At 35.5% G+C, this 13136-nt stretch overlaps 1 protein-coding gene across 14 annotated transcripts in view; it reads right to left on the reverse strand.

Annotated features, from left to right (window-relative positions):
* The window catches only part of MGAT4C (MGAT4 family member C), a 691584-nt gene that overhangs the window by 9073 nt on the left and 669375 nt on the right, over window positions 1–13136 (reverse strand). For 8 of the 14 annotated variants that reach the window (XM_070600677.1, XM_070600669.1, XM_070600668.1 and 5 more), the window contains one exon: window positions 1183–1335. In XM_070600677.1, coding sequence (XP_070456778.1) covers window positions 1183–1329 — 147 coding nt within the window. In that variant the 5' untranslated portion in view covers window positions 1330–1335. Of the gene's footprint in view, window positions 1–1182; window positions 1336–1960; window positions 2067–4709; window positions 4880–6682; window positions 6819–13136 lie in introns of those variants that run through there. The other 6 variants (XM_070600676.1, XM_070600674.1, XM_070600678.1 and 3 more) reach the window with 4 other exon arrangements.

Raw genomic sequence — 13136 nt, forward strand, 5'->3', positions numbered from 1 at the left:
GAATGAAGTGTCCACCATATTAAGACCTATACTTGAAGGTAAATGGCCCAGGTAGAGTCAAGATCTAGGAATCTGGCAGGATTCCACCATCAAAAAACAACGCTAAAGGAAGCAAGATGCTTTACAGAAGACCTCCTACAAGGATCTGTACCAACTAAGATGATATGGTAGGTTCATAGGCTACAGAATAGAATCTGACAAATAGTGGATAGTTAACAAACCATGGGAAATGCTCTCTGTGGTTATTGTCAGATTCTTTCTTGCTAAGACATTAATTGAAACTTTCAGCATGCTTGCCTGATGGAAAGTATTCAGTCCTCTTTGTAACCAAAGGTTTTGATTTTCTGAAATATGGGAACAGGAGTAATACAAAGATTAGGATTTTTCCGGATATCTTAAGCTCAATTCAGATAGAAAAAGTGAATAAGCAATAATGTCCATATTATTCCCATCCGACATAAAATGATGTGATAATTATAACAACAACAATAAATAATAGAAACAAATTGAGTTCTCAGAATTAGCCAGAATATGCCATTTTATTTATTTCCACAATTCACTTAAAAATTCATTTGTATATTGTATACTAATTTTATCTTTTTTAAACTACTGGTTTTCACATTAATATCTTTAGTTCTTGAGGTTCTATATTACTTTTCAGTGAATATAGATATATAACATGGTGGCCATTTAGGACAATAAAAATCGAAACAAGATGTCACACTTTGCAATAAAATATTCCTTCTTAATAAAATAAATAGCACAATTAGGATAACTAATTAGACAATGGGATTTTAAAAATTTTGATGATAATACAGGAAAGTAGAGAAAGTAAGGAGTAATATGTTAAGCATAGTTTGTTTATTCTATATATTTCAAATTCAGGCTCAAAAATTGTAATGGTTCTATATAATATTAATTGGGCATAATGATGATAGCTAACTTATTTGTAATTAAATGTATTAAGTATTAAAGAAAATATTGCAAAATAAATCAAAACAATTGTAATGTTAGTAAGATGTAATTAACACAAAAGGTAGCTAGATAGAAAATCAACGTTAGAATTTTGCTCAAGCTAAGGCTATCGCAACAGCCTGGGATTGAAGTGAGGTTACAAGTGGACTAAGTCTAGTTTGACTTAGGTCTTATCTGAACAAAAAATAATCATTCTCCCAAACTCACCAGCACGTAGCTATCTTCAATGTACAAGTTCATAAATAGAAGGAAAATGACAAGAACTCCCAAGAAAGACACTGTAGAACGTTTTCGCAGGCATCTCATTTTATCCAGTGTCTCAAAAATATATTTCATTTGATGAAATTTAAACATTCTTTCCTGTGGAAAAGAGGCACAGAATTACTAACAATTAATTTTGGATGCAAATATTTCCTCATCATATATATCAAAAGCTTCACCCTTCGAATGTTTTAACGAAAATTGTTTGCAACTTCATACATAAGGTTGGCACAGATTATTAATAGATTAACAACAGGTCAGTGCAGTGATTTGTATTGATGTGCAGTAAATCAAAATGAAAAGCAAGTCTCAAGGTTATTTCCGAACAAATACACATCAGTAACAATAACATAATAAAAAATAATCCTTTGATGAGAAACATAATAAAAATAAAAGAGAAAAACAAACATTGAGATAACATCTACCTACCCATATTATAATGTAACAAAAATGAGAGAAACTGAAAGTATGGGTCTAATACTGATCCCACACTAGGTGCTTTGAAAAGAGCTCCAGGGAGGGAATTTGGGTGAAAGAAAGAGAAGTCACATAGGAAGTCAAAGTTTTGGAGATAAGTCCAGACATATTCAAGAATTTCTGAGTTATAATTGCTTTGCTTATTTTTCTAATTATTCTTGTTAATCAGAGTAAATCCTGGAGTAGCATATTCACATTGCCTTATTTGATCTACTGACTGTAAGTGTGGCTGTTTATAATAACTCACGGACAGCAAAAAGGCAAGATTAGTGAAGAACTACTTTTTTCCCATTTCATTCTTCTATATTTGTGATATCCTCCAGGCACAGATTCATTTAGATTACTGATTGTTCCTTAAAAAAATAAAAACATAGCTGAAATGACCAAAAGACTAGTTAAATCATATTTGTCTAAAATCAAGTATAGTCTGGAAATTGTGCCACCTTGAGTTCTGTACTGGGTCTCTCCAGATTCAGCTTTAGAATATGTATTTTTGTGCTTAAATTGCTTCAGGAAGTGAAAAAGTCTTGGACCCCAAAGTCTTAGAACAATGTCTAGGACATGGCTGGCAAAAAATGTCTCTTCAATGAATTAATGCAATAAAGAATTTATGAATCCTTATAAATTATAGGAAAGAATATTAGGAACAGGGAGAAAGTCTTAACAAAGGCAGAGAATGGAAGAATTCTTAAAAGATATATTCTAAGAATTATTGTCTACTGGCATAAAAACAAACACGTAGATCAATGAAATAGAATAGAGAGCCCAGAAATAAATTCATGCATATATGGTTGATTAATCTATGACAAGGGAAGCAGCAATATATAACGGGGAAAAGACGGTCTCTTCAAAAAATGGTGTTGGGATAACTGGACAACTACACGCAAAAGAATGAACATGGACCACTATCTTACATCATACACAAAAATAAATTCAAAAAGGATTAAAGACTTAAATGTAAGACCTGAAACCATAAAACTTCTGGAAGAAAACATAGGCAGTCAGTTCTTTGACATCGATCTCAGCAATATTGTTTTGGACTAGTCTCCTCAGACAAGGGCAACAAAAGCAAAAACAGACAAATGGAATTACATCAAACTGAAGAGCTTTTCAAAGCAAAGAAAACCATCAACAAAACAAAAACGCAACTGGGGCTGGCCTGGTGGCACAGCAGTTAAGTTCATGTGCTCTGCTTTGGCAGCCTGGGCTTCACTGGTTCAGATCCCAGGCACAGACCTATGCACTGCTTATTAAGCCATGCTGTGGCAGGCGTCCCACATATAAAGCAGAGGAAGATGGGCACAGATCTTAGTTCAGGGCCAATCTTCCTCAGCTAAAAGAGGAAGATTGGTGGCAGATGTTAGCTGAGGACTAATCTTCCTCAAAATAAAATAAAAGAAAAAAAAAGGTAACCTACTGAATGGGAGAAGATATTTGAAAATCATACATCTGATAAGGGGGTTGATAACCAAAATACATAAAGAACTTATACAAGTTAATACAAAAACAAAAACCTGAGTAAAAAATGGACAGAGGACTTGAATAGATGTTTTTCCAAGGAAGACATACCGTCAGCCAAGATGCACATGAAAAGATGCTTAATATCACTAATCATCAGGGAAACGTAAATCAAAACCATAATGAGATACCACTTCACAGCTGTTATAATGGCTATTACCAAAAAGACAGAAAATAACAAGAGTTGGAGAGGATGTGGAGAAAAGGAAACCCTCGTACACTGTTGGGGATATAAATTGATGCAGCCACTTTGGAAAACAGTATGGAAAATCCTCAAAAATTAAAAATAGAACTACCATGCAACCCAGCAATCCCACCTATGGATATTTATCTGAAGAAAATGAAAACACTAATTCAAAGAGGCATATACACTCTTATGTTCATTGTAGCATTATATATGAAAGCCAAGATATGGAAGCAAACTAAATGTCCATCATTAGATGAATGGATAAAGAAGTAAGATATATATATCTCACATCATATTTATATATATGTGTGTGCGTGTGTGTGTATATATATATATATATAAAACATATACAATGGAATATTACTCAGCCATAAAAAAGAATGAAATCTTGTCATTTGCAACAACATGGAGGGACTTAGAGAGTATTATGGTAAGTGAAATAAGTCAGCCAGAGAAAGACAAATACTGCATAGTTTAACTTATATGTGGAATCTAAAAACCAAAACAAACAAACAAAACAAAAACAGACTCATAAACACAGAGAACAGGCAGAAGGGAGAGTGTTGGGGGAGTGTGCCAAACAGGTGAAAGGGATTAAGAGGTACAAACACCCAGTTATAAAAGTAATAAACCATAGCAATGTAATGTACACATAGGGAATATGGTCAATGATATTTTAATAATTTTGTATGGTAACAGATAACTAGACTTGTGGTGATGATTTTATAATATAGTTAAACATTAAATCACTATGATGTATACTTCAAGCTAATAGGACATTGTATGTCAATTATACTTCAATAAAAATGTTTAAAAATAAAGTTTATGTGAGTTCCCTTAAAAAAAAAGAATTGTTCTTCATTTCCTTTGGCCATATCTTTCTCTAGTGATTCTTATTTTCCTTGTTGATTTGTAGGAGTTTTAAATATATGTGCAGAAATGCACAGATAAACACTAATCTTTGCTTATGTTGAAATTATCTAAATATCTTCTTCAAGTATTTCTTGTATTTTCTTTTTGGTAAGACTTTCGCAGTATAGAGTTTTTGATGTCAAATTTGTTTCATGGTTGTTGGGTTTTTTGTACTATATTTAAAAAATCCTTTCCTATCTTGATGCTAAATGGAGAATTTCCTTTATTCTCTTCTAGCTTAAAGAGGCTTCCATTGAAGAAATTTGGGAAAAACAATACTTTAAAAAAGACTATGATTGATAGTAAAATACTGACAATATAAATTCATGATAATATGGTGATAATAAAAAGAAGAGGGGAAAAGAGGTAAGAAAGCTACCTGCCACAGTTGGAGGTGATCACTGCACTATCTTCTAACTCTAGAAACTCGGAATTGAAAAGGAAGTACTAAAATTTCCCTCTGAATTTCCAGGAGGAGCTGTATTTCACCCACAGTTGATGATGGATATTTTCAGATACAAGACATCAGGCAGCATTGGGCGATGAACCCTGAGAGAAAGGAAATGAAAGAAGTAAGCCCTATCATTTCTCCAGTTTGGGGCTGGGGGCCATTTTCAAAAGGCAGCACAGGACATTGATGGAAGAAACTGAGGAAGATACAAACAAATAGAAAGATATCCTGTGTTCATGGATCAGAGGGATTAACATTGTTAAAATGTCCATCTATAGATTGAATGCAATCCCTATCAAAATTCAAAAGGCATTTTTCATAGAAATAGAAAAAACATTCTAAAATTTGTGTGGAACCACAACACATCCCCTATACCCAAAGCAATCCTAAGAAAGAAAAACAAAGCTACAGCCATCATGCTTCCTAATTTCAAAGTATATTACAAAGCCATAGTAATCAAAACAGTACGGTACTATCATAAATACAGACACATAGAACAACAGAACAGAATCAAGAGGACACAAACAAACCCATGCACGTACAATCAACTAACATTTGACAGGAGAGCCATGAATACTCGATGCAGAAAGGACAGTCTCTTCAATAAGTGATTCTGTGAAAACTGGATATTTGGAGGCAAAAGAACGAAATTGGACCCCTATCATTTTGATGTAACACCATACCAAACAACTCATTTTTAAAATGAGAAGACATAATTTTCTCTCTATAATTCCTTTTTGCCCCAAATGTACGCAAAATTGGCACATCTGGTTCAACAAGACTTCATCAGTTTTTAAAGGCAGAATCGCATTCTTTTTTGGAAGAGCCAGGTGTTGAATGGTCACATATATGAGACTACTATAACCAAACTTCAAAGACATAGCTATTTAAAATCATTTTGATGTAACACCATACCAAACAACTCATGCTTAAAACGAAGAGACATAATTTTCGCTCTATAATTCCTTTTGTAAAGATTATTATATATGAATATATGGATAAATATACTCACATACAAAATGTGTATTACATATTCACATATTTACATGCAATTTTGAAATTATAAATAGTGTAGCATGTATTCCTATACATTTATACACATGTAATTATACATCTATAAACAGAGCTGTATTCACTGGCAATGAAACAGGTAAGTTGGTGACAAAGTAGTATTCTTTCTCAATATTTAATACTGATCCTACCTGAAGTTTTTCTCACGTTTACACGTTTACAAACCATCACTAAAGAGGATACAGACCTTAGTTATCTCCTTTCCCTCCTGTAATATTGTTCTTTCCACTGCTCTATCCAACCTTCTCTTTTCTTCCTTCTTTACAACCTTTTGGTACTAAGGTGACCTCTCCTACAACCACTTTTTGAGCAAAATTCAAAACTTAGATTTCTAGCCAGGACTTCTTCCTGAGCATAGTTCCAACTGTTGAATAATAACTTTTATCTCTAGTAGATTTCCTGCTGACCACTCAAACACAAGGAGTTCAAAACCATAGGATGATTTCCCCTTCCAGCCTGCTCCTCCTTCCAGAGTCTCATTTTTGGTAGGCCTAGCTGTCTTATCACCAAGTCAAATCATCTGAAAAAATATTTTCCTCCTCCTCTCCCACAGTCAGAAACATGCCAAGCCGTCTCCAGTCCTCAGCCTCTCACTTGCTACAATTTCTCCCGTCTGCTTCTCACTGTTGTTATCAGAGTTCAGGTTAATACTTCCTTTAACTTTGGCAACAGCAAGAAATTTCTGATGGCTTTTCCAAACTGTTCGCTCTTTACCATTTGTTTCTAAAGGATCAGCCCCTAAACGGGAAGCAAGAAGCTAGTTTTGCAAGTCCCGTTCTTAAACCGGAAGTGGGAGGATCCACACTAGGGGAGAGGTCAGGATTCCTTACCAGCCCAGGGGCTTTCCGAAGATGTTTGCTTAGGCAGACAGTAGGGAAGACATAACAGGGCGCTGTGGTGCCAAAGGGCAGAAATCAAGACAGCTGTTTGCAAACGATCTGTCATCACAAATGATGAAACAATGCCCTAGGGTAGACCAGGTGTTAGCGAGGAAATGCAGCCAGCCCTGCGCAGAGCTCAATGACTAGGTCCATTCAGACCCGGACTTCCCCTGCCGCCCTGAACTAGAAAACTGTATCAACCCAAATCCAGTTGGTCTGTTGCAGTCCTGCTGTTTTCGAAAATCGGGGAAGGGGAACCCAATGCCTCTTCAAAAGTATTTTATTTATTTATTTCTCAAGTTCTGAAATTAGCTGCACTTTTGATTGTACTCTGCATTTCATGAGAAAGTGACACTTGGCAGAGAGCTGAGGAGCCCTTCGTCAGGGAGAGGAGGCACAGGCCCTGAACAATGCTTTTGAATCAAAACTGCAGTTTCTTCATCCAGTGTCTTACTTCTACTCCCACTCCTGAGGTAAAGTAACCAAAGATTGTTCTGTTTGGTGATAATGAATCGTGGTAATGTTAAAAAAAATTTCCCGTAGGAAATAAAAAGAACTAGGCCCACTGTGGTGGGAGCCCCATTGCTTCAGGCAGTCTCTCCCTTTGCTGCCTCCCTCCAAGCTATGTGTGGGGGAGCCATGCCAATCAGCTGGACTGCTAAGAGGAGCCAAAGGACCAGTGCAGGATACATTGCAGGCCAGCATCGCCCTTCTTGACCATATAGAAGGCAGAGGCTTGGCATCTTCTGTTTGAGGACACTGAAGTTTATACAGATTGTCATTTTGCCCAAAGTCACCTAACTAGAAGCAGCACATTGCAAAGTTGCCACCCAAATGAAGCTTGGATTGTTTGAGACAGGAGCTTTAGCAATTGCTGCAATAACTGGAGGAAGAAATGTGAAACCTTCGCAGCTTCATCTGGAGAGTGTCAAGATGGCGGCTCAGCGGATCTGAGCTGCCAACTCCAAAGGCCTCTCTCTGACCTTTAATGATGTAAAAGTGCTTTCTTCTAATGTTTTGCTTGTGTGCAATTCCACATCTTTTAAAATGCAAAGCAAGTGATCACAATCAAAGACTGTTACTCAACTAGCTTTATTACTTTGAAGTTCTACAAGGTTGACTATCTCTGTGTTTTGGATACATTAGAGTATGAGTGGTGGAAGAGGCACAACTCCACAGAAATGGGCTACATCCCTTCCACATACATGCAGCCCTTAAACTACTGTAAGTCTACACTGTGTGCCAGCAGAATGAATGGCAGTATTCCAGACAGTCAAGAAAAAGTAGCTAAGGAATTCAGTTTGCTTGGAGGGTAGACAGGTGAAAAGAAAGGGTCATACAAAATCCAAGAATAATAACCATTTCTGAAATGAGGTCCAAAATCTTTGATGGGCTGCCATCTACAAATCAACTAAATGCAGAACAGCCAGTCAAGTAGGACAACACTATTTTTAGAAACAAATGTTCATACAGTTTATTCTAACTCTCTATCCTCCAAGTCAAGTCTGATGCTCCTCCATCAAGTTTTGTCGCAGGATTGAAATCACCTATCTCTGAACAATTTCAGAACAAGGAGGATTTTTAAATATCCTGGTTCAACCGCGAGAAGAGGGCCTGGTATCGCCTGGACTTGGACTTGCTTGGCAAATCCTCTGGTTGAGGCCAGACCCAAGGTATAGAAACTCACATTGTTAGCAAAGAGGATAGTTCCAGGAGAACTATGCAATTTTCCAACACCAACACCAGCGTCAGCATCCCTGTGCCTGAAGATAGCTCCTGGGGAAGTGCAGCAGATCTCCACGGAAGCTCTGCTGGACTCTCCCTCGGAACTCAACATTGAGTGGCATCAACCATGTCTTATGGGTAAAACTGAGTACTAAGGAAGTAAAAACCAGTCTGCTTGTCAGTTCTAGAATCCCTACCCCTGGTTAGAGAATTTAGGGATTGAACTATTTAGAAATACATAAGGCCAAGCAGGATGTTATTTGGTGCAAGACTGTTTATTTTATTTCTCAAAGGCCTAATTATAAATTGCTTTGTATGTGGACCTGCTTTCTTACATATTTCCTTTCCTGATCAGGCTTGGGATATTCTGTGCATTAGTTTAAGAAAAGTACTCTTCCCCACCTTTGCCTCACATTTTAATCTGCATGGATTTGCTATCTTCTCTTATCCATTCCCACATTTTAAAATTTAATTTTTAGGTCACCAATTGTTGCCTTCTTGCTGAAGATTTCTCTGAACCCCATTTTCAGTCAAAAATTCTTCTTCACTTTTTTGAACTCTTACTATTTTATCTATACTTCTCTTAATTTACTTAATACTTCCTACTTCTTGATGTTGTATCCATATTTCTTTTTTCCCTTTGGATTCTGAGCTTCTTATATGTAGAGTATTTCTTGAAAACTTCATATTATATCACTTGAGTATTTAGTGAGATGTTTTTAGAAAGAGGGCAAGCAACCACTACACTGTCTTTTTTTGTATGTGTGCATTTTTGCATTGCAGAAATCTTGAACTTGATGCCACAGGGAAACTATCAGCCCATGAATATTTGTATTTCTTTCCCACAGCATTCTGAAATCTTGCCCAAGAACTTTCCTGCCATTATCCAGACCTACAATGTAATCTGTGGGCTCTTTGGTTGCAAAAATGCAAATGAGCACATCAAACTTTACTTTGTCCTTTATCAAAGGACTATAGACTCTTTTTGTTTGTCTTATCATTTAAGTGAGAAGTGAGGATAATGCCACTTGTTAGTTTTGTTATTTAATGGATTGAAATATTTTATAACTGAGCTAAATCAAAATTTTTTAGGGTATTTAAGAAACGCAGCAGAAAAAAATAAATGTTGACATTGTGAAGACCAGTTGCAAAATAGAGAATTAGTTTGTGCCAGAGACGCCTCAGACAGATGTAATCTGATCTAATATCAGAATTTAAATATAGTGCAAAGTTTAGAAGACATATAATTTGGGGACAAATATTCTTTGGATCTAATGGACTATCTACTTCTCTTTACTACCTCATGCATATGCATGTATACATGGAAATAAAGATTCTGCCATTGTAACACTATGCATATCTATTATTTATCTCAAATCATTGCTCATGGAAACAGAGTATTAGTTGTACAAACCCTTCATTACATTTCTTCTTGGGAAGACACTGTGTGGGAATTTGTATGCTAGTTTTTCATCAACTCAAGAAAAATGCTAATTTATTAAAGAATTGATGTTGATATGAAGTGACAAGTGAATTATTACACCATAGAGCTGTTTGCATAGAGTGCATATGCTTGTGCGTGTTATCACAAATTCTTCATGTTTCTGGAAGGTTACTTGGACTGTAGGCAACAAACTACAAAATGTTAATGAGCTCAGTTCTCTCCCTCCAGCTCCTCAGGGTAAAATCACACTTCCCCAAAGCAAACTATTCTCTGGTCATATAAGGGAATGGTGAAAAGGAAAACCATACCCCTACCTATGAATGTGCCCACATTATTCTCTGCCAGGCACTAAGCTTAACTTCTACGTTATTTAATAGTCCATTTTTAAATCAACAGTTAGAATGCAACAGTAAATTACATTCTCCAACTCACATGGGTTTGCATCCAACACTCAACCTCACTTTAGGGAAAACATGAGGGAAGTCTTGGAGTGCACTGTTCATCTGTCTGACATGTGCCACTATGTGTCTCTGACTTGCTTGGCTTGCCTTTTTTAATGCTTCCTCAATTTGTTTTTCTACTTTGCTTTTTAGAAGGCTGCACAGGCCCTCAGGGCAGCATTCAGTATTTTCTGATGAGCAGCAAGAATGTTGCTGACATAGCAAAAGCTTCAGGATGCCACAAAAATGAAAACGGTTTTACAAAATATGATTATTGTTGCATTTTGTACAAAAGGCTCAGATATTGATAGGAACAAATGTAATTGTTTTCCATTTAAGCTTTTTTTTTTTTTATGATGCCAAGTTGTACTGTCCATTTGTAGCTATAGGTGGTAGTGAAGTGGAAAATTATAGAGGCTAGGCTAGTCCATAGGGTTCACAATGAGGACCAGCAAGATTTATTTTTCTGGTTCACTTTAAGCTTCAATGCAGATAGAAAATGTGTAGCACTGACAGACTGGAGGTTTCCTGCCACTGACTATAAAAATAGTAAAATTGAGATGAGGATTGGGAAGAAAGAGCAGTCTTTTTCAATGTTGAAGCTAACTAAGATGAGAAATGTACTTTATTTACCAACTTCTCTTTTAGAATATCATTTTCGTATAGATTTCTAGTTTCTTTCCAGTGAGCTGAAAAAGGCCTGGCTAGAGTGGAACCAATAACACCAAACGTTGAACTCATGACTTTAGCAAGAATACAGGAGTTAGTGCTAAGGAGAGTTATGGTCATGAAAGCTGTTTTGAGTTGTGGAGAAGAAAGAAAGAGTAATGATGATGTTGATAACTAATTCAGAGGACTGTAAAATATATTTTGTTAAATCTTCCACAAAACTCATGAGGTAGATAAGAATATAATTATCACTATTCTCACCATGCAAATAAGGAAACTGAAGATCAGATAGATTAAGAGACATGCCCAGGTCCAGGATATTGCAAGTATGCGATATAGGTATGATAAATGACAGGTCCTCTTTCTAAATCTCTGACTTTTCACGCATTCCAGTCTACTCAGTTTATCAGAGAGACGTAAAAATTTGGTGCTTTCAAATCAACTTAAAATTTGGGTAAAGCAATAGTATTGAAGGACATTAATGATCATATTTCTATTACTAATATGAAGAGGTAATAAAGTGATTACTTTTACCCAAAGAGATCATGCAAGAATTTATGCACAATTACTAGTATAATATAAAAGACTGTACCACACTATCTCAATAAAATTTACACACATTTTTATACAGTAAAAATCAGGTAAACTTTAACTCAAATTCAGTAGTACCAAGTACCAATTTGAGTAGATGAGTATGATATATACATAAATATGTTTTGTTATTTCAATAATATGCTCAGTTAGAATATGTTTTCCTCTTTAAGTAAGAATTACTTTTCTTGCTTGTTATTAAATTCTAAAGTTAGAATGAAAAAGTCTGTTATATATAATTCATTACCATATATTTATCCTTTCATTCAAATGCAGAGTTCACACTAATTACTAGGTATCTGTACTAGTCACAATGATGGCAATTTCCTATCCGGCTTAACAAAAACAGAAAAAAATTAGCACAGGAAGTACGACAAAAACACATCTTGCGGTTAGAAATACTTTCCTGGTAGCTGTTCTCAAGAATTTTTAGAAATATCACTAAGTGATTGTTTAGTCTGTGTTGCCCTAGATATTAAATATTGCTGTTGCTCTTTCAGCATTTATTGAAGCTTCACTATGCACCTGACATTGTGTTAAAAGAAAAGATTAGTAAGTCCATATTCTTGCACTACTATTTAAGGCAAGCTAAGTAGAAGGTAAATATGCCCAAATTAGATCAGTAAAATGTTACAGATATGACTTTAGCAGTGTGCAAAGATTACAGTAGAAACACAACATAGGGAAAGACAGGAGTTATCCTAAATCTTGGGGGTGATGTCTTCAGGAGATATTCCATAGAGGAGGTGATAGCAGATAGGGGATGAAAAAAGGGTGGGGAAGATTCCAGATAGAGGGAACAGCAGAAAGTGGCATGTAGAATGTAACATTTCTGTATTATGAAGTTGTTTTTTCTCTTTTCTTAAATTCTTACCACAGTCTAAGCAGAAATAGTACAAATTAACGTACTACAAAAAGGTTGACAAACAAAATGAGCAGACTGATATCAGACTTCTACTGCATAATACTTTTTTTAAAAAGGAAGATAATGAGAAAACATCTGGGGACTTTTGTAGGGACATGTGTTGTCCCATAATAGCAGTTCACAAAAGTTCTCTTTATTTTTCAGGGGAAAAATAAAATAGTTTATTCTGATATGTAAGTTCTCTGGAAATAAAACAAGGCTTTTTCTTTTAAAAAAATACTTAAAGATATCCACTAACTCATTTTAGAGATGAATTAAGAGCCAAGAATGGAAACACATGGTGAAAAAGAACTAGAATTCTTTTACGTAGTTTTGATTCCAGATTCAAGAAACCAGTAGGATTTAGGTATTCTCATGTTGATTTTGAATTTGAGCAGTAAAGTTGGACTTTACAAAGCTCTCTTCTTCTTTCGTACCACTGAATTTTCTAGAATCAAAAATATGTTAATAAGACTGTATCCAATGTTCAAGTAGAATATATTAGCCATTGTTTATAGTCACTTGAAGCAGTAACTGGATTCCCCCATTCATGAACTTGCTTACGACGGCTATAACATTTACACAGTTTGGAGTTTATAAGAATAATTGCCAACAAATTTTGGTTCTTGT

Source organism: Equus przewalskii, chromosome 29 (genome assembly GCF_037783145.1).
Source record: "Equus przewalskii isolate Varuska chromosome 29, EquPr2, whole genome shotgun sequence".
Taxonomy (NCBI): Eukaryota; Metazoa; Chordata; class Mammalia; order Perissodactyla; family Equidae; genus Equus; species Equus przewalskii.